Source organism: Mustelus asterias, chromosome 4 (genome assembly GCF_964213995.1).
Source record: "Mustelus asterias chromosome 4, sMusAst1.hap1.1, whole genome shotgun sequence".
Taxonomy (NCBI): Eukaryota; Metazoa; Chordata; class Chondrichthyes; order Carcharhiniformes; family Triakidae; genus Mustelus; species Mustelus asterias.
Window position 1 is genome coordinate 127,464,909 of NC_135804.1, and position 27,364 is coordinate 127,492,272.

Genomic DNA, 27,364 nt, shown 5'->3' on the forward strand with positions numbered 1-27,364 from the left:
CAACGTTTATTACCCTCCCCAATTCACCTTGAGAAGGACAATTTCTGCCCATCGGTCTTTCTGTTTCAAGGTGCAGTTTTCTGAGCATTGACGGCTAATCACTGGATAGATCTCAGTGGAAAGGAGATAGCATTTCACCCTTGACCTACCAAGGTTCGGATTAGTGCAGACACTCTACAGAGAATTATGTTGAGTGTGGAGTACCGAAACAGGACTTTCAGCCTAACAGCTGTTTATACTCTCCACAGTCTATATCCTTCCATTCATAGAATCATAGTACCATAGAATCCACACAGTGCAGGAGGCGGCCATTCGGCCCATCGAGTCTGCACTGACCACAATCTCACCCAGATCCTATTCCCGTAACCCCACATATTTACCCTGCTAAACCCGACACTAGGATCAATTCAGCATAGCCAATCAACCTAGCCCACAGCACATCTTTGGACTGTGGGAGGAAACCAGTGCACCCGGAGGAAGCCCACGCAGACACGGGGAGAATGTGCAAACTCCACACAGACAGGGACCCAAGCCAGGAATCGAACCCGGGTCCCTGGCGCTGTGAGACAGCAGTGCTAACCACTGTGCCGCCCCTTTCTCCCTCGTGTGTTTATCCAGCTTCCCGGGTGCCTTTGCTCTTCTGCACTGACACAGTCTGAGCAGGAACAAATATTCCTCAATATATCAGTGGCTGTGAAATGTCAGTGAGAGTCGTGTGTCGACAGGGACTGGTTCGCCGGTCTGATGAGGTGGATTGTGTGATAACCCAGCTATTCCTCACCTTCCACACACCAAAGCTGTCCCTTCCCCAGAAACCACTCCTGGCGCCCAAACCATTCTGACATCAGATATTTTGAGCATCTTGAAGATCCCCTTGATCTCAAATTGCCGAGACAGACAGGATGTGGAACTGGAGAATCTCAGCGATGAAGAAATGGAAGAGATTTCTGATCTCCAATGCTCGCAAGCCGTGATACTGAGATGATGATACCATCGGACTCCCAAATACTCCCCAAATAGTCTGATATCTGCTCCTCAAATATACTCAGCCTTAACAAAACTAAATTACACGAATAAAGCACCCTGATCAACTGTCCAGGATGCTCCAGGAGCAAGGGAGAAGGTAAGTAAACATTCAGCTTCTGTTAAACAGCAAACTCCCATCAACAGTCACAACACCAACACTGGACAGCTGGAAAGATCAATCTAGAATATGCTAAACCCCAATAAATAAAGAGAATGTTGCAAAGGTCTTAACCAAGAGAAATGTTAAATCAGCAACATTTTCACATTGTCATAACCAGCAAACCATCTTTGTAAGCAATTTAGAAACCAGTTAGCAGAAGTAGACTTTACAGGCCAGGCATGGTAAAAAATAACCAGCGAATGTGCAGATCCTTACTGGCTGTGATGTGCTGGGCAGTGACTTTGTGCTTGTGTTCCCAGGGACTGTGCCTTTGGTTAACATCAGTAGATTTTCTACCCAGTCGTGTAACTCCTGGCTGCTATTACAGGACACCTGAATCCGTTCAATCATGTTACCTACATTGTAAACGTAAAACAGATTACAATTACTTACCGCAATGAAAAGATTTCCTTATCACTTCCCTTCATAAAAAGAATCGATTTGCATTCACGGACATACTAACATCAACAGGATCGCTATGGCAGTCGACAGAGACAGCCTTGGCTTGTTGGGTAGTATGTTTTATTTGTGATTGAGAATTCCATTCCAAAGATTTGAACACAGAATGCACACTGACACTCTCAGTGCAGTACTGAGGGAGTGCCGCACTGTCAGAGGGTCAGTACTGAGGGAGTGCCGCACTGTCAGAGGGTCAGTACTGAGGGAGTGCTGCACTGTCAGAGGGTCAGTGCTGAGGGAGTGCCGCACTGTCAGAGGGTCAGTACAGAGGGAGTGCCGCACTGTCAGAGGGTCAGTACTGAGAGTGTGCCGCACTGTCAGAGGGTCAGTACTGAGAGAGTGCCGCACTGTCAGAGGGTCAGTACGGAGGGAGTGCCGCACTGTCAGAGGGTCAGTACGGAGGGAGTGCCGCACTGTCAGAGGGTCAGTACTGAGGGAGTGCCGCACTGTCAGAGGGTCAGTACTGAGGGAGTGCCGCACTGTCAGAGGGTCAGTACTGAGGGAGTGCCGCACTGTCAGAGGGTCAGTACGGATGGAGTGCCGCACTGTCAGAGGGTCAGTACGGAGGGAGTGCCGCACTGTCAGAGGGTCAGTACAGAGGGAGTGCTGCACTGTCAGTGATGCTGTTTTCAGATGAAATGCAAAATTGAGGCCGACACTCTCAGGTGATTGTAAAACAATCCATTGAATTACTTGAAGAGGAGTTGGAATGTTCTCCCCAATGTTCTAGTTAATATTTATCGCTCAGCCAAAAATACTGGGAAAGAGTGAGTATCAGGTGCATGTAAAGAATAGTGTAGCAATTTTTAAAAACATAATTAAGAACAGGGAGTTCTCCTGTTGTTCTGGCCAACATGCAGAAGAATGAGGGGAGATCTTATAGAAACATATAAGATTATGAAGGGAATAGATAAGATAGAAGCAGGGAAGTTGTTTCCACTGGCAGGTGAAACTAGAACTAAGGGGCACGGCCTCAAAATAAGGGGAAGCAGATTTAGGACGGAGTTGAGGAGGAACTTCTTCACACAAAGGGTTGTGAATCTGTGGAATTCCCTGCCCAGTGAAGCAGTTGAGGCTACCTCATTGAATGTTTTTAAGGCAAGGATAGATAAATTTTTGAACAGTAAAGGAATTAAGGGTTATGGTGAGCGGGCGGGTAAGTGGAGCTGAGTCCCCAAAAAGATCAGCCATGATCTTATTGAATGGCGGAGCAAGCTCGAGAGGCCAGATGGCCTACTCCTGCTCCTAGTTCTTATGTTCTTATTCAACCCTCAACACCAGTAAAAATAAACCATTGAACCCAGCTGATTGCTCTGCGTTACTGGCTGTGAGGTGTTTCTGTTTGTAATGTACAAACCTGTGATTTCAAAGGCATGATGGAAGCTTTCACTTTCCTCCAATTTGGTTACACTCATTCCTGTCAATGGCAACTTTCCCTGCAACAGGAACAAACATTACAACCTCCACAAGGGAACATTTTTTTAACTTTATGAATCCTAATTTAGGCAGCATGTAACTGTAACATGAAATATATTCCAAAATGTAACTACAGGATAGAATGTGTGAAGAAATTTTTTTTCATATTTCTGGGGTCCACGGTGGTTTTCTGTACATCAGGATTGTGGGGGCAGTGTGTGTTTGTGTGACTAATGTAGCTAAGCCTGGGAACTGAGTGTCTCCAAGTTAGAGTCATAGAGGTTTACAGAATGGAAACAGGTCCTTTGGCCCAACTTGTCCATGTCATCCTTTTTTTATTAACCACTAAGCTAGTCCCAATTGCCCACATTTGGCCCATATCTCTCGATACCCATCTAATCCATGTAACTGTCAAAATGCTTTTTAAAAGACAAAATTGTACCCGCCTCTACTACTACCTTTGGCAGCTTGTTCCAGACACTCACCACCCTTTGTGTGAAAAAAGTGCCCCTCTGGATCCTTTAGTATCTCTCCCCTCTCACCTTAAACCTATCGCCTCTAGTTTTAGACTCCCCTACCTTTGGGAAAAGATGTTGACTATCTAGCTGATCTATGACCCTCATTGTTTTATAGAACTCTATGAGGTCATCAAAGAGTATGAAAGGCAGGTTTTTGAAGTGAATAGGGCTGAATTAGAGGATCTACAAATAAACACAACACGGTCAGATATTTGCATTAGAAGATAAATGAGGATTTGGATTTTGAGCTGTTGAATTTCAAAGGGAGGTAAGAAGTAGCTTATAACTCATAAGTAAAAAAGGAAAAGTTATTCAATTTTATTTTACCTGAAGATGGTGGCCAAAAGAGAACGCAAAATATTTTTATATCCTGGGAAAGGTGAATTTCAAAAAACAATAAGGACAATAGGAAAAGATGAAAGTGAAAAACACTTGGAGAGAAGTTGGAAGTTGTGCTGTGGAGGTCATGTAAGATCTCCTGAAGAGAGTGCTCGGTGCTCTAAACCAATAAGAGTCAATAAGACTAACTGTGTAAATATAATCTTATGTGGTTAAGTTTTCTTTTCTTAGTAAATGTTTTAGTTTAATAATTAATATCTCCAAAAGTATTACTGAAATTCGTGGCTACTGACTTCAGTGCATACATTTTCTCACCGCAAAATACAAATAGAAAACATTTGTGATAACTTGCCAAGTTTTCCTTTTCTGGGATTTGGCTTAGACGATACTTACCACCTGCCAGATCAGAACAAATGAAAACCCAGTTCCGTGAGCACACAATACCAATCAATTTTGCTTTTCTCACCTGATAAATAAAGCCACTCATTCGTGGACTTGCGGACAACATGAGCAGGACGTTAGGGAACAGCATGAAGTACCTTTCATCCTTTTCCTAAGATTGAATTCACAACAATAACCGTTAGTCTGGCAGGTTATCAAATCTCTAGTCACTTAGTCTGCAACTCAACATTATGTAATGGCGCCGAATCTTTTATTTTGTAATCGAACAAAAGAGAAAGGCCAGCTCTGATGTTTCACCCATTCCTTAAGGGAAATATTTGGTAAAGATTTCCAAGAGTAGTCAATGAGCTGAGAACTCCCGATTCCAAAACCCACACTTGCTTTTTCCTGTACTAATTAAAATATCAGGACATCAGTGATTACTTACAATTCACTCATATTACAAACCAAAACAAGAGCTCAAATGAGAAAGAATAAATCCCTCAGAAGGAAAATAAATAAGGACTAGTTCACTATTTGCTAGGTTCACAACAACAGATCTGTCTCTTCGATCTGTAGAGACCGGTTTGCTGTCCAGTGGATGTTTCGTTTGTGTGAAACAGGACACGTAATGCTCATGACTGATCAGAATGCTAACTCCAGCCACCCACCTGGACTTCACATCCACTGTCGAGCAGTAATCTATTGATCCCAGACTGAACATTATTAACTGAGCCGCAGTATCTGCTGCATCCTCTGGGAGAGTGTTCCACATTTAGAATCATGCTGCCTTGCGCCAGACTCTCCCCCACCAGCAGAGAATGCTTCTGGCTATTTGTCCCAGTAGACAATGTAGAAATTCCCACTATAATAAGATGACTATGAAAATTCTAACTACGGCATGAGCTTTCTTTTACGGCTGCCATTGTTCCAAGAACAAGTAATCTCACAAAACAACTGATGAGTAACAGAGATACTGCTGATAGAAAAACACCTTCCAGGGACAACATTGAGGTTGCTTACTACAGGGTTTGAGCTGTCCTCCTACAGGACAGAGGTGAGCAGGATGTTTTTCTCTGACGGTTGAGTGATTTTGGAACACTCTGCCTCAGAAGGTGTTGGAAGTGGAATCACTGAATATTTTTATTTGAAACTTGAACAGATTAGCCATGATCTTATTGAATGGTGGAGCAGGCTTGAGGGGCTGAATAGCCTACTTCTGCTCCTATTTCGTATGCTTGCCTGCCACTTGTCGCTCTATCAAATCATGCAATGAAACTGTTCCGGTTTTCCATGTTGTTTTTAAAAATCAAGCCCAATAAAGGGAAATTCAAATGTTGAGGAGTTACACAGGCACTGCAATATTCCAAAGCTTCTCTGTTCCAAAAATTTGATGAACCCGCTAGCAGCCCGAGCTGGTTCATCCACATGGCAGCCACATTTCACATTGTTCCTCACTCAAGGGGTTGATGAACAAATTTCAGAGACAAAGTTTGGCACAAAAATGAAACATGAATTTCAAAAGAAGCTGAGGTTTGAAAAGAAACAACTTGCAAAAGAAAACAATATCAAAGCAATGAACTGATAAAAAAATGAGTAATAAAGAAACAACAGAAAATCACATAATTGTTATGGTGCAGAATGAGGCCATTTGGCCCATCCTGTCTTCGCCAGCTCTCCAAATGAGCATCGCGACTTAGTGCCATTCCCCTGCCTTTTTCCCATCTCCCTGCACATTGTTTCTATTCAAATAATCATCTTGAATGCCTCGATTGAACCTGCATCCACCACATTCCCAGGCCGTGCATTCCAGACCCAAACCACTCACTGGCTGAAAAAGGTTTTTCTCACATAATATTTGCTTCTTTTGTAAATCACTTTAAATCTGTGCCCTCTCGTTCTCGATCCTTTTACGAATGGGAACAGTTTCTATTTACTCTGTCCAGCCCCCTCATGATTTTGAACATCTCTATCAAATCTTCTCTCCAAGGAGAACAGTCCCAACCTCTCCAATCTATCCACATAACTGAAGTTTCTCATCCCTGGAACCATTCTTGTAAACCTCTTCTGCACTCTCTCCAATGTGTTCACATCCTTCCTATAGTGTGGCACCCAGAACTGTACACAATATTCCAACTTGAGTCTAATTAGTGTCTTGTATAAGTTCACAACAACATAATATCTCAAGATGCACCGGAGCAAGGCGACTTCATAGAATCCCTAAGTGCAGAAGGAAGCCAATAGGCCCATCGAGTCTGCACCGACCACAATCCCACCCAGGCCCTATCCCTGTAACCCCACATATTTACCCTGCTAATCCCCTGACACTAAGGGGTAATTTAGCATGGCCAATCAACCTAACCCACACACCTCTCAACACTGGGACAAAATCGGAGCACCCGGAGGAAACCCACACCACACGATGAGAATGTACAGCCTCTACCCAGTGACCCGAGGCCAGAATTGAACCTGGGTCCCTGGTGCTGTGAGGCAGCAGTGCTAACCACTGTGCCACCGTGCCTTCTTGCAAGCTGTGCCCAGCATACCCTCTAATTCTATCTTGTTCTGTGCTTCTAAAACTTCATTCTAACTCTTTTAAACTCTAACAATGCTTTAATTCAATCTCTTACAGGTTTGGCATATTAAGTTGATCTTTCTCTATACCCTAACTCTGACTGTAACACTACATTCTCCACTCTCTCCTTCTCTATGAGCGGTATGCTTTATCTGTATAGCTCACAAGAAACAACACTTTTCACTGTGTCGTAATGCATGTGACAATAATAAATCAAATCAAAGTTTGGCATAACCTCCTTGCTGTTGTACTCTATGCCCCTATTAATAAAACCCAGAATACTATATGCATTAAGTGCTCTCTCCGCCTGTCCTGCCACCTTCAATGATCTCTGCACCCAGGTCCCTCTGCTCCTGTGGTGTGATGGGATGAGTGAGTGTCTAGCTCATTCCCAGTCTCAGATGCTCGCTCACTCACCTGCACCCACAGACTGCGGGTGAGAATGCATATTAGTGTGTGGGGCTGAGGGTGAAGGAGAATCCTGTGGGTGGTGTCAAAATCAATACTTTTAGTTAGTGCATCAATCATTTTTTTGTCCGAACCAATGTATAATTTTACGTAATGAACTTAACATGGTCGGAATCCATTTTGTGCTAACACTGAGTTGAGCCGTCATTTCCAGTTGATGCATTAATGGAAAGCAGCCAGACCCATTAAATAGATAGAGCCTTCACTGTGAGATCATTAAAGAATCAACAATTCACCAATAGATGTGTTAGTAAAGCTGGGAATAAAACCTGCAACACAAATGTTCAGAATGTTTTATAATTATAAAAACTTAACACCTGATTTGAAGAATACTTTGTGAAGAATGAGAATTGTAAAATGCTGCTTCCCAGACAGTCTGTTCGGCTGGACTGAGTGAATAAATTGGAGATTATTCAAGATGTCTCCATTATAAATTAACAGCCAGTTACGTTCACTAATTATTGTTTAACACGGAGAATAACTGAAGATAAGAGATATAACTTCAGAGAAGACACTGTCTTAAGGTTATGACAACTTGCCAAATTAGCTAAACCCAATGGGCTAGTTCCTATTTCATCAATGACCAATTAAAGACCAATTGTCTGAGGTGGATTTACAACATCTTTAAGGTATGAAAGAAAGGTGTCTGGTCTTTGTTAATGTTAACCACAGTCTGAAAGCTATCACCCACTTCATACTTTCACTCACATTCCTTATCCTCTCTCCCCTCTCACACACTTTCTCTCTGACTCGAAAACTTGCTCTCTCTCCCACCTTTCACTTTCACTCACCCACATCATGTTCTCTTCCCCTCCCCCCTCCGGCCCGCTCTCTCTCTTTTCCCCACTCACATGCTCACACTCTTTTCCCCCTCACGTGTTCTCTGTTTTTCTCTTCCCTCCATCGCACACACTCTTTATTCCGCCCCCCCCCCCGCCCCCCTCCCTTGCATGCTCTCTCTCTTTCCCCTTTGCGCACTCCCTTTCATAGTCTCCACTCACTCAGATGCTGGGGCACCCTGCCCTGGCACTTTCCTTAAAAACTCACCCAGGGATATGGCAGGAGTGGTTTTTTTTTGTTATTTCAAGGAATGTGGAAATCACAGAATTTATTGCTCAAATCTAACTGAACTGAGTGTCTTGATTGGCCATTTCAGAGTGCTATAAGAGTCAACCACATCGGATCCAGGTAAGGAAGACAGATTTCCTTCCCTGAAGGACATTCGTGAACCAGATGAGTTTTTACGATAATCGACAATGGTTTCATGATTTAATTCCAGATTTCATTGAATTCAAATTTCACCATCTGCTGTGGTGGGATTTGAACCCAGATCCCAGAGCATTACCCGGAGTCTCTGGATTCCTAGCTCAGTGACAATACCATTATGCCAGCACCTCCCCGTCGCTAAAGGCCAAGATCAGTAATTGAATGGTGGACCAGACCTGATGGGTCATGTGGTCTACCCCTGCTCCTATTCCTTATATTCTTAACGCCATCACCTGGAGATTCCCCTCCACGTCACTCCCCATCTTGATTTGGAAATATATTGTTCGTTCCTTCACTGTCACTGGTCTAACCAACATGACATGAAGAGAATGACCAGAGATTTCCACCCGGTTCAATACACAGTCCTTAATCTTCACAATCACCACAGATCTGTGTGATTTGGACCAGCCGTGTATATACTTTCCTTGATGAATAAGATTATAATAAAGCTGGGGATGTTTGGAACTGCCCAAGATGGCACAAGCAGAGCAATCTGTCGGGTGGTGGGATGTAGGTAGTTGCTGAGGACTCTACCCACACAGAGTTTCCAATCACACTGTGCGTACTCGGGGAAGGACCCAGAGCAGCAGGCGGAGCACAGGAAAGGTTGACTCCACCTCCTCCTTTAGAGAATGATAAATAAGATGAGATTACATTTTTAATTTAGAAAGAGATGCTTGATGTAAGCTGCTTTGCTTCAAATGGAAAAGATTGCTGGAAGATATAAGAACCTGCGACCTGGATTCTTAACACGTTCAAAGCACTAAATGCAAAGATTTAATACCATTTGAAACATAGAAACAGGAGCAGCAGTAGGCCATTCGGTCCTTCGAGCTATCACCACCATTCAATATGATCATGGTCGATCATGCACTTTCAATATCCCACTCCCACTTTCTCTCCACACCATTCAAATAATCTTCCTTCCTGTTTTTGCCACCAAAGTGGATAACCTCACATTTATCCACATTATATTGCATTTGCCAAGTATTTGCCCATTCAGCCAGCCTGTCCAAGTCCCCCTGCCGCCTCTTAGCATCCTCCTCACAGCACACACTGCCGCCTAGCTTAGTGTTGTCTGCAAATTTGGAGATATTGCGTTCAATTCCTTCGTCCAAATCATTAATGTATATTGTGAATAACCGGGGTCCCATCACTGAACCCTGCAGTACCCCAATAGTCACTGCCTGCCACTCTGAAAAGGACTCATTCATACCCACTCTCTGCTTCCTGTCTGCCAACCAGTTTTCTATCCAAGTCAATACATTACCCCCAATGCCATGAGCTTTAATCTTGCTCACTAATCTCTTGTGTGGGACCTTGTCAAAAGCCTTTTGAAAGTCCAAATACACAACATCCACTGGTTCATCCTTGTCCATTCTACTGGTCACATCCTCAAAACATTCCAGAAGATTTATCAAGCACGATTTCCCTTTAATGAATCTATACCGACTTGGACCAATCCTGTCACCACTTTCCAAATGCTCAGTTATTACATCCTTAATAATTAACTCTGGCATTTTCCCCATCACCGATGTCAGGCTAACTGGTCTATAATTCCCTGTTTTCTCTCTCTCCCCCCTTTTTAAAAAGTGGGGTTACATTAACTACCCTCTAATCCATTGGAACTCTTCCAGAGCATATAGAATGCTGGAAAATGATCACCAATGCGTCCACTATTTCTAGGGCCACTTCCTTGAGTACTCTGGGATGCAGAGCATCAGGTCCTGGGGACTTACTGGGTTTTAATCCAAGCAATTTCCCCAATACAATTTCCTGATTAATAAGGGTTTGCTTCAGTTCCTCCTTCATGCTAGACCCTCTGTGCCCTAGTATTTCTGGAAGGTTATTTGTGTCCTCCTTAGTGAAGACAGATCCAAAGTATTTGTTCAGCTTGTCTGCCATCTCTTTGTTGCCCATTATGAATTCACCTGATTCTAACTGTAAGGGACCTGCATTTGTCTTTTTTTAATTCGTTCATGGGACATGGGCATCGCTGGCTGGCCAGCATTTATTGCTCATCGTTAGTTGCCCTTGAGAAGATGGTGGGTGAGCCGCCATCTTGAATCGCTGCAGTCCATGTTCTGTGGGTTGACCCACAATCCGTTAGGGAGGGAATTCCAGGGTTTTGACCAGCGACTGCGAAGGAACGGCGATATATTTCCAAGTCAAGATGGTGAGTGGCTTGGCGGGGAACTTGCAGGTGGTGGTGTTCCCATGTATCTGCTGCCCTAGTCCTTCTAGATGGAAGTGGTCGTGGGTTACGAAGGTGCTATCTAAGGATCTTTGGTGAATTGCTGCAGTGCATCTTGCAGATAATTCACACTGCTGCTACTGAACATCGGTGGTGGAAGGAGTGGATGTTTGTAGATGTTGTGCCAATCAAGCGGGCTGCTTTGCCCTGGATGGTGTCAAGCTTCGAGTGTTGTTGGAGCTGCACCCATCCAGGCAAGTGGGGAATATTCCATCACCCTCCTGACTTGTGCCTTGCAGATGGTGGACAGGCTCTGGGGAGTCAGGAGATGAGTTACTCAGCACAGTATTCCTAGCCTCTGACCTGGTCTTGCAGCCACTGCGTTTGTGTGGTGAGTCCAGTTGAGTTTCTGGTCAATGGTAACCCCAAGGATGTTGACAGTGGGGGATTCAGTGATGGTTACACCATTGAATGTTAAGGGGCGGTGATTAGTGTGTTTCTTATTGGTGATGGCCAATGCCTGGCATTTGTGTGGCGTGAATGTTACTTGCCACTTGTCAGCCCAAGTCTGGATATTGTCCAGATCTTGTTGCATTTGGACATGGACAGCTTCAGTATCTGAGGAGTCGCGAATGGTGCTGAACATTGTGCAATCATCGGCGAACATCCCCACTTCTTACCTTATGACGGAGGGAAGGTTATTGATGAAGCAATTGAAGATTGTTGGGCCTAGGACACTACCCTGAGGAACTCCTGCAGCGATGTCCTGGAGCTGAGATGACTGACCCTCCACAACCATCTTCCTATGTACCGGGTACGACTCCAACCAGCGGGGAGTTTGCCCCCTGATACCCATTGATTCCAGCTTCACTCGGGCTCCTTGATGCCACACCAGTCTTGACCAGTCTTTTTCTCTTCACATATCTATAGAAGCTTTTGCAGTCAGTTTTTATGTTTTCTGCAAGCTTACTCTCATATTCTATTTTCCTCTTCCAAATTAAACCCTTTGTCCTCCTCTGCTGGATTTTAAATTTCTCCCAGTCCTCAGGTTTGCTGCTTTTTTGGGCCAATTTATAAGCCTCCTCTTTGGCTTCAACGCTATTCCTGATTTCCCTTGTTAGCCATGGATGAGCCACCTTCCCTGTTTACATCGCCAGACAGGATGTCCATGTGTTCTTTAAATGTCTGCCATTGCCTATCCTCTGTCAACCCCTCAAGCATCCTTTGCCAGCTTATCCTAACCAATGCATGTCTCACACCATCAAAGTTAGCTTTCCTCACGTTCAGGACCCCGAGTCGCTCTCCAACTTAATGAAGAATTTTATCATATTATGGTCACTCTTCCCTAAAGGATCTCGCACCACAAGGTTGCTAAGGGGAAGGGGAACAGACTCCTCACAAGAAACTGAATATAAATAAAGGCCTTAAATTTATTCGCATTTTGTAATGAGAGGAAGGGAATTTTCCAGGAGGTTTGAATTAAAGAATGCAAATGATGCGGCCAAATGAGAACTTGGTCCTTTTTAAAGAAAGCATAATTTAGAATTTAGCAATGTTTAGGAGAGCAGATTTTTATTTAACTCAGCGACTGGGCTTTTCTTGTAGGTTTTACACTTTCAAGGCAGCCGAGAATCTAATCCTTGATCATCCTGTTTAGTGAGCCAGATAGCAAGAAAATGTCTTCAAACATATGAAAACAAAGCAGAACTGACCAGTTGCCCGAGCCCTGTTCACCCACCTTGACCACCTCCTCTCCCCAATCGCAGCGGGTGGGAGGGTCCCATGGAGCAAGGAAAAACTTCCATGAAAAACTGGGGCTATGTTCTGGAAAGTCCCTGGGTAATTCACTAAATATACCGGACCTGCCCCTCCTCTACAGACATCCCAATTTCCTCAGCTGTAAGTGAATCAGCTGAGCCATCTCCATCAATCCAACCAGCACAAAGTTCAAAGGTTTCTCACTCTGCCTCAGTCAAAATCAATCACGCATCCACTTACCAAATGAAGGTGACTTTGCGTTGCTTCACTGGATTAGCCGTTCCACACACCAACATGCCTACAAACACTGCGTGTTCTCCATTTCCTCTCTAAATTTGAACCCACGCTTCCTTCTTACTCACCACTAATGCTAATACTGAACAATACTCTGGACTCCAGTTCATTCATTCCTTAAAGACCTTAAATACCTTTCCTATCATTCTCTCCGCTGTAGGTTCAGTTGGGATAAAGGGGTCCAAGTTAATCCCCATCACAGCTGTTGGTTCTGAACTCACCGTTTCAGCCAAGTGCTTCTCTTAGACAAGAGACGACTCTTACACAGAAACCTAGGAAAGTTGATGGCTGATTCGGGGAGATGTTTGTGGAATGGTCGGAGCTCGAAAAAGTTTTATGGCCACATTTACAATGGCACACAGAACCCAAAACTGAGCAAGAGCAAGCCAGCAAAGCTGGACAATGCCGAGAGTGACCTCTCACATTCCACAAACATCTCCTCGAATCAGTCATCAACTTTCCTGGGGTTCAGTGTAAGAGTCATCTCTTGCCTAAGTCACATTTTTATTATATTATTCTTGATCCATGACATCCTTTACACTCAGATTCCTGACAAACTATCTCACCTCTGCTGGCAGCACTCTCGCACTTTCTGCATTCTTCAACACTCAGATCCATGAAGATGGTTACTACCCCAAGCAAACGACCCTCATTCTGTCCTTTCCCAGCTAAGCACGCACACCATTCCTTTACCACCTCTCTCAACACTCGCATCCCCAATTGCATTGATCAATTTTATAGGGCCCTTCATTTCACACCTTTTTAAACCAAGATGTTCCTTTACTCCCTCCCCCGGCACCCCACAGTATCCAGAACCATGCTCAGGATGCTAAACTGGAAACCAGCTCACTATTTGAAGACCAGAACTGAAACTGATTAATTGCACCAACTCAGAAATCAAACAGGAGTTTTCTGGCGTCAGGCTTCAAATCCAGCGAAGGGGAGGATATTAACGGGAGATGTCACTCAGTGAATAGCCTCCCACGTGCGGTATGTAGACAAAGTATAGCTGTCACTTTTACTGCCCTCAACTTTGTAAAACTCCTCACCTCGCTCGCTCCGCACTGCACCATCACCTGGGACATGTAAATGACATTTCCGAGGGACTTGATATCTTCACCCTCCCAGCCCTGGATTTGTTCCGACAGTATCTGTAACTCGAGCTGCTTCCTCTTCCTCAGGTCCTGACACTGCACCTAGAGAGAGGAATAGCACTGTCACTGCTGCCGTCATTCATCTCAACAATTTAAACAGAAAACATGAGCAGGTTGAACAGGACATTGCCATTCTTATACCAAAAGAGAAAATGCTGGAAAATCTCAGCAGGTCTGGCAGCATCTGGAAGGAGAGAAAAGAGACAAAGGGTCATCTGGACTCGAAACGTCAGCTCTTTTCTCTCCTTATAGATGCTGCCAGACCTGCTGAGATTTTCCAGCGTTTTCTCTTTTGGTTTCAGATTCCAGCATCCGCAGTCATTTGCCTTTATTTATATTGCCATTCTCATGTTCGTTTGTGAACTAAACTTGCATTTACATAGTGCCTTTAACATAGCGCCTTTAACATAGCAACATGATTCAAAGGAGCCTCACAGGAAAATATATCAGGTAAAGAAAATTGACACTGAGCGCAGAAGGAGGTATTAGAACAAGTGGCAAAAAGCTTCAGTGGAAGAGGTCGGATTGGGAGAGTCTGGAAGGAGAGGTGGAAAGGTTCAGGGAGGGACTCTGCACCCACTCATCAATGGTGTTAAAATCAGGGGATGTGCAACAGGGCAGAATTCAAGGATTACAAAGACCCTGGAGGGTTGTAGGGCTGGAGGAGAATATGGCGGGTGGGGGAGGGGGGGGGGGGGGTTGAGGCCATTCGGGATTTGAAATGTTCTAGCGGAGGCGTTGTGAAACTGGGAGGAAAGTGGGTCAATAAACAAATGGGCGGCTGAAGGAGACATGGAGTGAGTTTGGACAGGAATGGAACAAATATCTCTTCCTTAATCATCAGAAGCAAGTCCTTTGATGGCTAGAAGTTAGCAATAAGCTTTTTTATTAGAATGATTTCAGAGCAAGCCCAAACCAGTCTGTGATTAGGTTGCTAGTGAGGGTTATTAAATGATTGTGCTGTAATTACAATATTGTTCACTATACATCGCCAACAGAGCAATGGTGCTGCAGGTTTTTAATCTATTCCTTTCATCAACTCTTTCTGAAATTTTACGAGTATATTTTACAAGGCAAATTCAGGCAGCACCAATGAAAAAAGCATTTGCATTAAATGCAAAAATCAGTCCATGCTTGCAATTGCCACCGAGTGGCACTGTGACCCGAAACCTCAGGAAAGGAACGGGAGAAATAGGCTGATCTTTCCCCAGATGGGAAACGTTTTAATCTAATCAAAGGCCAAAAATTGTACCAGTTAATACAATCATTCACACTCCTGAGAGAAAGAATGGCGGCACGGTGGCACAGTGGTGAGCATTGCTGCCTCACAGCGCCAGGGACCCAGGTTCGATTCCAGCCTTGGGTCACTGTCTGTGTGGAGTTTGCACGTTCTCCCTGTGTCTGCAAGGGCTTCCTCCGGGTGCTCCGGTTTCCTCCCATAGTCCAAAGATGCGCAGGTTCGGTGGATTGGTCGTGTTAAATTCTCCCTCAGTGTCCCACGATGTATAGGTTCGGTGGATTAGCCATATTAAATGTATGGGGTTACGGAGATAGGGAAGGGGAGAGGGCCTGGGTAAGATACTCTGTCAGAGTCGGTGCAGACGTGATGGGCTGAATGGCCACCTTCTGCACTGCAGGGATTCTATGATAAGAGGGAGAAACTATTTGCTCTGGTCAGTGGGTTAATAAGCAGAGTTTGGAGATTTAAAGTAATTGGCTGAAGAACTAAAGGACAATGAGAAAGGTCTTCAGACAGACTCTAAATCGCTACCTGAAATGGTGGTGGAGGCAGATATCTCGGGAATTTTCAAAGACAAAGTAGTGTGGTGAGGCGAAACTGGACACAGAGCCAGCAAGGCACAAGGGGCCAAATGGCCTTCCTCCATGTTGTGGGATTCTATGATTACGATTGTTAAATGTGATCATTCTCCTCAGCTTGATTTTAATGTAACAAATATGATTATGAACTGAAATAAGCAGTGCCGAGGGAAGAGGGAGATGGAGTTTATCTCTGATTCCAGTCTGAAGGCTGGTAGCCGGAGGAAACTAATGACTAACTGCTTCAATCTGGCCCTGGAAATTTCACACTTAATCACTCGGGCAGTTTCAAGCGAACGGACAATTCAGAACGTGGGGGGAATAAACAAATGCCATCGTGATTTAACATGAGTAATGGTCTTCACCAGCAGGGGCTGAGAGGAAAAAGGAATAGGGAATCATCACGGATCACACAAAGAACTTGTTGATGTCATCAATGGAGGCAAACAGCTGGAAGGCCCTGGATTTCACCTCAGAACCAGCAGAATACAACCTCTGGATGTCCCAGAGGATGACAAAGCCAATGAAGCGGAGTCATTGTGCAATGTTGTGCGAGGAAGATCCCCCAGCCAGCAACGCGACAGCGGCCTGATAACGTTTGTGATGTTGGCTGAAGGACGAATATCGACCAGGACACTGGTACAAACATCCCAGGACATAATCAAACACTCTGTTGCTTCAGTTTAACATCGCATCATTGACAGTGCAGCATTCCTTCAGTACTGACCCTCTGACAGTGCGGCACTCCCTCAGTACTGACCCTCTGACAGTGCGGCAATCCCTCAGTACTGACCCTCTGACAGTGCAGCACTCCCTCAGTACTGACCCTCTGACAGTGCAGCACTCCCTCAGTACTGCCCCTCTGACAGTGCGGCACTCCCTCAGTACTGCCCCTCTGACAGTGCGGCAATCCCTCAGTACTGACCCTCTGACAGTGCGGCACTCCCTCAGTACTGACTCTCTGACAGTGCGGCACTCCCTCAGTACTGACCCTCTGACAGTGCAGCACTCCCTCAGTACTGACCCTCTGACAGTGCAGCACTCCCTCAGTACTGACCCTCTGACAGTGCAGCACTCCCTCAGTACTGACCCTCTGACAGTGTGGTGCTCCCTCAGTACTGACCCTCTGACAGTGCGGCACTCCCTCAGTACTGACCCTCTGACAGTGCGGCAATCCCTCAGTACTGACCCTCTGACAGTGCGGCACTCCCTCAGTACTGACCCTCTGACAGTGCGGCAATCCCTCAGTACTGACCCTCTGACAGTGCGGCACTCCCTCAGTACTGACCCTCTGACAATGCAGCATTCCCTCAGTACTGACCTTCTGACAGTGCAGCACTCCCTCAGTATTGCAATGAGACCATTAACCTGGAGACTGTGCCAAGTCTCTGGGATGGAACTTGAACCAACAATCTTGCAACTCTGAGACGAGAATTACCCACTCAGCTCCGGCCGAGAGTAAACCAGCCTCTGTGCTAATCAAAGGCAGCACACGGAGCGTCGGTCTGGAGCACAGAACGGGTGTTGATGGCCCCAAGACCAGTGGCCTTCCAATTGCAAGATTCCCGCTGGAAGTGTTAAAGCAGCTTAACGGATAAGACACAGGGTTGGCTTCGATGGTTCAGTGATGAAGCCGAGTGTTTCTGCGCATTGACATAGTTGGCTCCAAGACTCAAACTCACCACCAGGTTTTTGAATGATGTCATTCCTTTCAAAATATCTGGATAATCAGGATGGGATTCCTGGAAAAACAAAATGAACATTTCAAACAAAACATTTAAATATATTTAAAGAAACAACTTGTATTTCAATGGTGTCTTTCACAGTTCAAAGATGTGCCGGTTAGGGGGATTGGTCATGATGTACGGGGATAGGGTGGAGTGGAAGGCCAGGCTGGGACCCTGGAAAAACCCAAACTGGGCGTCTGAGCAGGTTATTGCTGAGCAGGTGCTGCTTGATAGTGCTGTTGATGACCCCTTCCATCACTTTACTGATGATCGAGAGTAGACTGATTGGGCGATAATCAGCCGGGTTGGATTTGTCCTGCTTTTTGTGTACAGGACATACCTGGGCAATTTTCCACATTGTTGGGTAGATGTCAGTGTTGTAACTACTGGAAGAACTTGGCGAGCGGCGCGGCAAGTTCTGGAGCGCAAGTCTTCAGTACTATTGTCGAAATGTTTTCAGGGCCCATTGCCTTTGCAGTATCCAGTGCCTCCAACCATTTCTTGATGTCATGTGGAGTGAATCGAATTGGCTGGAGACTGGCATCTGAGATGCTGGGGACCACTGGAGGAGGCCGAGATGGATCATTCACTCGGCACTTCTGGCTGAAGATTGCTGCGAATGCTGCAGTCTTATCTTTTGCAGTGATGGGCTGAACTACTCCATCATTGAGGATGGGGATGTGTGTGGAGCCTCCTCCTCCGGTGAGTTGTTTAATTGTCCATTCAGGGCTGGATGTGGCAGGACTGCAGAGTTTTGATCTGATCCATTGATTGTGGGATCGCTGGGCTCTGTCTATCACTTGCTGTTTTTGCCGTTTGGCATGCAAGTAGTCCTGTGTTTTAGCTTCACCAGGTTGACACTCATTTTTAGGTATACCTGGTGCTGCTCCTGGCATGCCCTCCTGCACTCTCCATTGAACCAGGGTTATCCTGACCTGGTGTAGTGGGAGAGTGGGGAATATGCCGGGCCATGAGGTTACAAATTGTGAGATTTGAATTCAATTAAAAATCTAATAATGACCATGAAACCATTCTGGATTGTTGTAAAAACTCATCTGGTTCACAATGTCCTTTCGGGAAGGCAATCTGTCTCCAGATGCACAGCAATGTGGTTGACTCTGAAATGCTCTCTGAATAATTATAATTAATTATTAAGAATGGCCCACATCTTAAGAATGAATGAAAATATATTTAAAACATAATAATTCCCATTCGAGCAGTGATTTGTAAGGAAACACTCCCCGATACTATGCTTGTGGCTGTCTCCCGGGCCTGCCTCTCCACCTCACTGGCCAATTCCCACAGTCAGGTAGTGAATGCGCTGACAGCAATCATACACAGTGTTCACTAACCCGGTGAAAACAGCATCGACAAAGGGCCTATGCTTCCGTTCTCTGACATTAAACTCTGATAATCACTGCTGAAGCAGCCATGGCATTTCCCTTTGTACAGGGGATGGGTGGGAAGTAAGGGGGACAGAACGCCGCTCGAATGTTACTGCCGGCTTCCCGTTGGCCAGACGAGTGGCTCAGACTCACAACCTCACGGTGCATTGACAGATTGCAGTGCACCACTTTCAGAAACTGCATGTGGTCGCAGATTATTGCAGAGAAATGCAAGATAAGATTGTGCAGAGTGCACAGAATCTGTTCAGGCAGCAAAGATCTCAGCAAAGCAGACACGAGCATTAACCCTGGGAGCAGCGGCAATGAAGGGGAAATGTGCAATGATGGTGACCCTGACAACTCAGAGAGAGGTGGAAAATCTGTCCTGAGTTCAGAATGCCGGTTAGAGCTTCCCTGCAGCCGAACGTTTGCTCTGGAGATAGCACTGAGCCAGAGATGTGGGAAACACAACACAAACAGGGAGCAGCGGGACATGGAGTCGTGTCTATCAGAATCAATCCGATTTGCCAGCTGGTCCGATCCGGGCATTAAATGGAAATCGAGATCTTCTCGAGATAAGGAGGCTCTGAGCAGGGAGTGTGGGAGGTGAAGTGTGAAGTCGCAAACATTGCCAGATTGTCAACAAAACGAAGGAGACTGTTATCGATTCAAGAAGCGTTGTGGAGAACATGCCCCTCTCTACATCAATGGGGACGAAGTAGAAAGGGTCGAGAGCTTCACGTTTTTAGGCGTCCAGATCACCAACAACCTGTCCTGGCCCCCCATGCCGACACTATAGTTAAGAAAGCCCACCAACACCTCTACTTTCTCAGGAGGCTAAGGAAATTTGGCATGTCAGCTATGACTCTCACTAACTTTTACAGATGCACCATAGAAAGCATTATAGAGTCATAGAGGTTTACAGCATGGAAACAGGCCCTTCGGCCCAACTTGTCCATGCCACCTTTTTTTTAAACCCTTAAACTAATCCCAATTGCCCGCATTTGGCCCATATCCCTCTATACCCATCTTATCCATGTAACTGTCTAAATGCTTTTTAAAAGACAAAATTGTACCCGCCTCTACTACTACCTCTGGCAGCTTGTTCCAGACACACCACCCTCTGCCCGTCTGGACACTTTTGTATCTCTCCCCTCTCACCTTAAACCTATGCCCTCTAATTTTAGACTCCCCAACCTTTGGGAAAAGATATTGACTATCTAGCTGATCTATGCCCCTCATTATTTTATAGACCTCTATAAGATCACCCCTCAGCCTCCTACGCTCCAGAGAAACAAGTCCCAGTCTATTCAGCCTCTCCTTATAACTCAAACCATCAAGTACCGGTAGCATCCTAGTAAATCTTTTCCGCACTCTTTCTAGTTTAATAACATCCTTTCTATAATAGGGTGACCAGAACTTTACACAGTATTCCAAGTATGGCCTTACCAATGTCTTGTACAACTTCAACAAGACGTCCCAACTCCTGTATTCAATGTTCTGACCGACGAAACCAAGCATGCTGAATGCCTTTTTCACCACTCTGTCCACCTGTGACTCCACTTTCAAGGAGCTATGAACATGTACCCCTAGATCTCTTTGTTCTGTAACTCTCCCCAACGCCCTACCATTAACTGAGTAAGTCCTGTCCTGGTTCAATCTATCAAAATGCATCACCTGGCATTTATCCAAATTAAACTCCATCTGCCATTCTTTCTGGTTGTACCACAGCTTGGTATGGCTCCTGCTCTGCCCAAGACCGCAAGGGACTACAAAAGGTCGTGAATGTAGCCCAATCCATCATGCAAATCAGCCTCCCATCCATTGACTCAGCAAAGCAGCCAGCATAATTAAGGACCCCTCGCACCCTGGACATTCTCTCTCCCACCTTCTTCCGTCAGGAAAAAGATACAAAAGTCTGAGGTCACGTACCAACCGACTCAAGAACAGCTTCTTCCCTGCTGCTGTCAGACTTTTGAATGGACTTACCTTGCATTAAGTTGATCTTTCTCTACACCCTAGCTATGACTGTAACACTACATTCTGCACCCTCTCATTTCCTTCTCTATGAACGGTATGTTTTGTCTGTATAGCACGCAAGAAACAATACTTTTCACTGTATGTTAATACATGTAACAATAATAATAAATCAGATTGAAGGTAGGGCGATGGTTAGACAGAATGGGGGGGGCAGTCTCTGCTGGCGACTGACAGTAATTTCGACAGAATCATAGAATTCCTACAGTGCAGAAGGAGGCTGTTCGGCCCATTGAATCTGTACCCACTCTCCAACAGAGAATCCCATCCAGGCGCTATCCCTGTAGCCCCACTTATTTATACCCCGAGCCTACACATCTCGAGACACAGAATGTTGGAACCCTTGATTTCGACCAGTTGATAATATCACACGCTGTACCAGCAAGAACCCAACTCTCAGTTAAGATCAAAGGAGATGACGACCATTACCACTGTCTCCTCATATCAATTATCTCAATCTCCAGATACAGAAAGACAAACTTGCGATGTATCTGATAAATCCAGCAATCAAAAAGGTGATGGGTATTAAAGATGGCGATTGCTTGTGTGTGTGTAATTTCACCAAAGCTCTTCAGGGTGGGAAACCTGCCATCCTTACCCATTCATTTCAGACCCATGATAATGAGGTCAACTCTTACCGAGCCTCAGAAACTACCTGGACACATACTCGGTTGTATCAAAGCTTAGACAACAGCCCCTCAGGGAAAGGAGGATGGGTAATAAATATCAGCTACCCTCACATCCCTCCAAGTCCTTATATGAGGAACTATAAATGTTAAAAATCTGAAACTGCTGGAAATACAGAACAAGCTCACTGGCTCCTGAAAAAAAAGGCAGATTAATATTTTCACTCTTCATCACAATCCTTCCTCAGAGTTTATGTGAAATATTTAGTTGTTTCTGTCCTGGGCACCTACAGGCTGGTGGCCAGTGTTGGTGTTTATCGACGTTCTACCCTCTCCAACACAAAACAACTTCACACCCAGGCTCTGCGTTATTCAGCACAGCTCCACGTACCTCCATGTGTCTTTCCAGCTCCTGCAGTAACGCCGGATACTTGTCCAGTCTCAGAAACGGTTTGCTGAGACTCGTGGTTAACATCAGAATCCCGGGGCTGCTTGCTCCTTGGCTTTCCATGAATTTATCCAGTTCCTCACTGTCAGAACACAGAATACATTTTCAAACATGCAAGCCACACTCAGACCAGCTACAACAATTTACAAGATGATTACTGCTGGGTTCCTCAGGTCTGACCACTCACCCTCACATCTCAGAGGGCATGCAGTGCCAGATTGTACCAGGACTATAGATTAGGTTTGCATTCCCTCCAGTTTAGACAGGTGATAGTTTATCTTATTTGAAGTCTTCAAAACATTAAAAAGATTTGTTAGGGTTGATACAGTGAAACTATTTCCTCTGGTTTGGGGTGGGTAAGAGAAAAAGTCCAGAACTGGGAGAGAGAGAGAGTTCAGTACTGGGGAGAGAGTCGGAGTCCAGAACTGGGGGGGAGAGAGAGAGTCTAGTACTGGGGCAGAACCTTAATATGAGAGCCAGGTTGTTCAGGGGTGATGTCAGGAAGCACTTTTTCACAAAGGGGAGTGGAAATCTGGAAATTTCTCTCCCCAGAAGCTGTGGATGGTCAGGGTCGATTGACAATTCGAAGACTGAGATCGATACATTTTTGGGGGATTTTATGTGAACGGTTTCGGGGGTTGGGGGAGAGCTTGGGGGCAGTGGGAACGTTCCTCTCACAGCCGAGGGTTAAAAGGAGGTTCAGTAGCAATTTTTTCGAAGGAGTAAATAAGGAGAAACTGACAGGACAGTCAGTAACCAGCGGACTCGGGTTGAATTGAATTAGCAACCAGTTGTGACAGGAGGAAACATTTCTTTACAGCAAGTTGTTGTGATCTGGAAGGTGTTGCCTGAATGGGCGGCGGAAGCAGATTCAATAATAACTTTCAAAACAGAGAAGTAGACAAACAATTGAAACATTAAATGTGCAGCGTTCTGGGGAAAGAGCAGAGGGGTGGATCGATCACTCAGAGAATCCAAACAGATAGAATGGGTCAGGCGATGCATCATTCCATGATTCTTGTGATAACTCAGAATCCCACTTGCAGAGGAAATCCCTGGTGTCTCAGAGTAAAGTTTCTTGTTCCACTCTCCCCGTGTGTGTGTGTAACCCGTTCCACACACTCACCACCCTGAAAGCAAACTGTTTCCACTGGCAAGAGGGACAGTACTCAGAGGGACAGACTGGCAAAAGAACCAGAAAAGAGAATGCTTTACAGCGAGCAGGAACATACTGCCTGAAAGGGCAGATTCAACAGGAACTTTCAAAAGGGGAATTAGTGGGAAAACATTGGCAGGGCTTTGGAAAAAGGGCAGGGGAGTGGCATTAATTGGATAATGCTTTCAAAGAGCTGGCACAGGCAGAATGGGTCGAATGTTTTCTTGTGATTGCAGAGTTCTACAATTCAATGAACATTGAGTGCGTGAAACAACTTAACCAGGTTTTCAATTCTCGAGTCACTTTGCTGAAATAACCACTTTTAAATCACAGTTCTGAAAATCCGAGGCTAACAGTGGTTTATAATTATTTCACTGAAATGATTATTAAGCAGAATGTTCTTGTGGCAGCATCAAGAGTAATGCCTTCCGATGGTGCCACACATTGGCCAATACTGCCCTCTACTGTACAGCGACTGGAAATGGATGGAAGCGTCTCACTGCTCAGGTTTCAGGCCTATCGCAAGATCCTTAGCACTTTGACCATTTCCTGTTCTCAGATCAGTTTCACGTGGATGAAACGGGTCAAACTACTTTGCCTTTTACTGTAGTTTTGGGATCACACTATCTGATCCCATTGCTTTGTAATTCAGGTCAGTGTGTGTGTGTGTGAAGTGAGAGAATATTTCCTTGCTTCAGTGAGTGTGTCTGACCCAGTTACAGTCTGATCACCTCAGCCAAAAAATCCCAATTTTCAGACCACTTCTAACTGTAAATGTCACAGTTAAAAAAAAATAGAAAGGACAGCCCTGGAAAATGGCCAATAAATTCCAATCTCCAGCACGGAGGGAACTGCCAAGCTTACATCCAGGACGTTCTAACTGCTGGGGGCAATGACCCTGCACTGGGCGCCATCCCAATTAAATCACAGACTTCACGTTGTTCTGACTGAGCAGAATCGTCGCCCAAGAAAAGTTCAAAGACTTGAAACCACTCCTAACCCCTGGGTAACTATAGTACTGAAACCTCCCACCCGCAGACCCATCCTCCCCACCCCTCCCACCACCCCAACTACCACATCCCACCTCAACCGGCCATGTGACTCCTCCACGGGACCCCCCCCCAAAACTAACCTCTCATCCATTGACCATCTCACCTTTCAATTACCCCTTGTCCTTCCCTATGCCCCAGGGGACCCTCCAACTACCCTCCCATCCATCTTGACTGCCCTCCCTCCGAATACCCTCCCAACCCCAGAGATACATTTCAGGGAGAAGTTGGATAAATAAATGAGAGAGAAAGGAATGAGAGAGAAGGAGATGGAGAGAGGCAGGGAGATGGATGAAGCTCATGTAGAAAATAAACGCTGGCAAAGGCTTAATGGTCTTTTTCTGTGCTGTAGACTGTGTGTATTCATGGATTGGGCAATAAAAGCTGGCCGTGCTGGCAATTCCCACACATCCCACCAATTTATCAGGAGAATATAGCGGCAGTGGGGAAAATCCTCAAATGCATTATCAAGGACTTTATAGCAGAGCATTTAGAAAGCAGTGGCAGGATCGGACATGTCAGCACGGATTTATGAAGGGGAAATCATGCTTGACAAATCTGTTGGAAGTGTTTGAAGATGTAACTAGTAGATGTGACAAGGGGGAACCAGTAGATATGGTTTTATAAAGTTTATTTATTTATTAGTCACAAGAAGGGTTACACTAACACTGCAATGAAGTTACTGAGAAATTCCCCTAGTCGCCACACTCCTGCGCTTGTTCGGGTCAATGCACCTAACCAGCACATCTTTCAGACTGTGGGAGGAAACTGGAGCACTTGGAGGAAACCCCCACAGACACGGGGAGAATGTGCAAACTCCACCCAGGGCAGTGACCCAAGCCAGGAATCAAACCTATATTTGGACTTTCAGAAAGTGTTTGACAAAGTTCCGCACAAGAGATCATCGTGCAAGATTAAAAAGTGTATGGGACTGGGGGAAGTGTCTTGAGATGGATAGAAAACTGGTTGGCCTACTCAAAGAGTAGGAAGTAATGGGTGCTTTTCAAATTGGCAGGCAGTAACTAGTGCGGTGCCACAGGGATCGGTGCTGGGTCCCCGGCTATTCACAATATATATGAATGATTTGGGTGAGGGAACAAAATGTAACATCTCAAAGTTTGCAGATGATACCAAGTTGGGTGGGAGGGTGAACTGTGACGAGGATGCAGAGATCCTTCAGGATGATCTGGGCAGGCTGGGTGAGTGGGCAAATCAATGGCAGATGCAGTATAATTTGGATAAATGTGAGGTTATTCACTTTGGAAGCAAAAACAAGAAGGCAGATTACTACCTGAATGGCTGTAAATTGGGAGAGGGGAGTGTGCAGCAGGACCTGGGTGTCCTTGTGCACCAGTCGCTGAAGATAAGCATGCAGGTGCAGCAGGCGGTAAAGGCAGCAAATGGCATGTTGGCCTTCATTACGACAGGTTTTGAGTACAGGAGCAGGGATGTGTTGTTGCTATTATACAGGGCCTTGGTGAGGCCACACCGAGAATATTGTGTGTAGTTTTGCTCTCCTTTTCTGAGGAAGGATGTTCTTGCTCTCGAGGGAGTGCAGCAAAGGTTTTCTAGGCCGATTCCTGGGATAGCGGGACTGATATATGAGGAGAGATTGACTAGGTTAGGATTGTTTTTGCTGGAGTTAAGACGAATCCAAAGTCCAAAGATGTGCAGGTTAGGTGCACTGGCCATGCTAAATTGCCCCTTAATGTCCCAGGATGCATAGGTTAGAGGGATTAACGGGGTAAATATGTGGGGTTACGGGGATAGGGCCTGGGTGGAATTATTGTCGATGCAGGCTCAATGGGCTGAATGGCCTCCTTCTGCACTTGTAGGGATTCTATAAATGAGAGGGGATCTCATAGAGGCTTATAAAATTCTAACAGGACTAGACAGGGTAGATGCAGGGAATAATGTTCCCGATGGTGGGGGAGTCCAGAAACAGGGGTCACAGTCTGAGGATTCGGGGTAGATCATTTATGACAGAGGTGAGGGGAAATTTCTTCACCCAAAGAGTGGTGAGCCTGTGGAATTCATTACCACAGGAAGTAGTTGATGCCAAAACATTGAATGTATTCAAGAGGCAGCTGGATATAGCACTTGGGGCGAATGGGATCAAAGGTTATGGGGAGAAAGCAGGATTAGGTATCGAGTTGGATGATCAGCCATGATCGTAATGAATGGCGGAGCAGGCTCGAAGGGCCAAATGGCCTCCTCTTGCTCCTATCTTCCATGTTTCTAATATATTAGGTGCAGTTTTACACCCCCTCATGCCAGCAGGATTTTCCAGTCACCCCAAAGTCAACGCGCTTTCGATTGGCTCACTGCATTTCCCAGCCCCGCCCCCACTGCAATGGGCAGTACAATTCTGTCATTACCCAGCTACCATTACATCTACTCTGTTCCTTCTGGTGCAACGACAATAATCTCTCCCTCAATGTCAACAAAACAAAAAAGACTGTCATCGACTTCAGGAAGCGTAGTGGAGGACATGCCCCTGTCGACATCAATGGGGACGAAGTAGAAATGGTCGAGAGCTTCAGGTTTTTAGGTGTTCAGATCATCAACAACCTGTCCTGGTCCCCCCATGCCGACACTATACTTAAGAAAGCTCACCAATGCCTCTACTTTCTCAGAAGACTAAGGAAATTTGATATGTCCACTACGACTCGCACCAACTTTTACAGATGCACCATAGAAAGCATTCTTTCTAGTTGTATCAAAAGCTTGGTATGGCTCCTGCTCTGCCCAAGATGGCAAGAAACTACAAAAGGTCGTGAACGAAGCCCAGTCCATAACTCAAACCAGCCTCCCATCCATTGACTCTGTCTACACTTCCCGCTGCCTCAGAAAAGCAGCCAGCATAACTAAGGACCCCATGCATCCCGGGCATTCTCTCTTCCACCTTCTTCTGTCGGGAAAAAGATACAAAAATCTGAGGTCACGTACCGACCGACTCAAGAAACAGTTTCTCCCTTGCTGCCATCAGGTTTTTGAATGGACCTCCCTTGCGTTAAGTTGATCTTTCTCTACACCCTAGCTATGACTGTATAACTACATTCTGCACTCTCTCGTTTCCTTCTCTATGAACGGTATGCTTTGTCTGCAGA

The 27,364-nt window shown here is 45.4% G+C and overlaps 1 protein-coding gene across 3 annotated transcripts in view; it reads right to left on the minus strand.

Moving 5' to 3' along the window:
• LOC144492985 (rho guanine nucleotide exchange factor 6-like) overlaps window positions 1-27,364 on the minus strand; it is a 128,998-nt gene that overhangs the window by 18,039 nt on the left and 83,595 nt on the right. For all 3 annotated transcript variants that reach the window (XM_078211737.1, XM_078211740.1, XM_078211738.1), the window contains exons 9-14: window positions 21,993-22,131; window positions 17,509-17,568; window positions 13,904-14,050; window positions 4,385-4,471; window positions 3,003-3,081; window positions 1,403-1,542 (exon numbers count right to left, since the gene is read on the minus strand). In XM_078211737.1, the coding sequence (XP_078067863.1) occupies window positions 1,403-1,542; window positions 3,003-3,081; window positions 4,385-4,471; window positions 13,904-14,050; window positions 17,509-17,568; window positions 21,993-22,131 (652 nt within the window). The remainder of the gene's footprint in view (window positions 1-1,402; window positions 1,543-3,002; window positions 3,082-4,384; window positions 4,472-13,903; window positions 14,051-17,508; window positions 17,569-21,992; window positions 22,132-27,364) is intronic.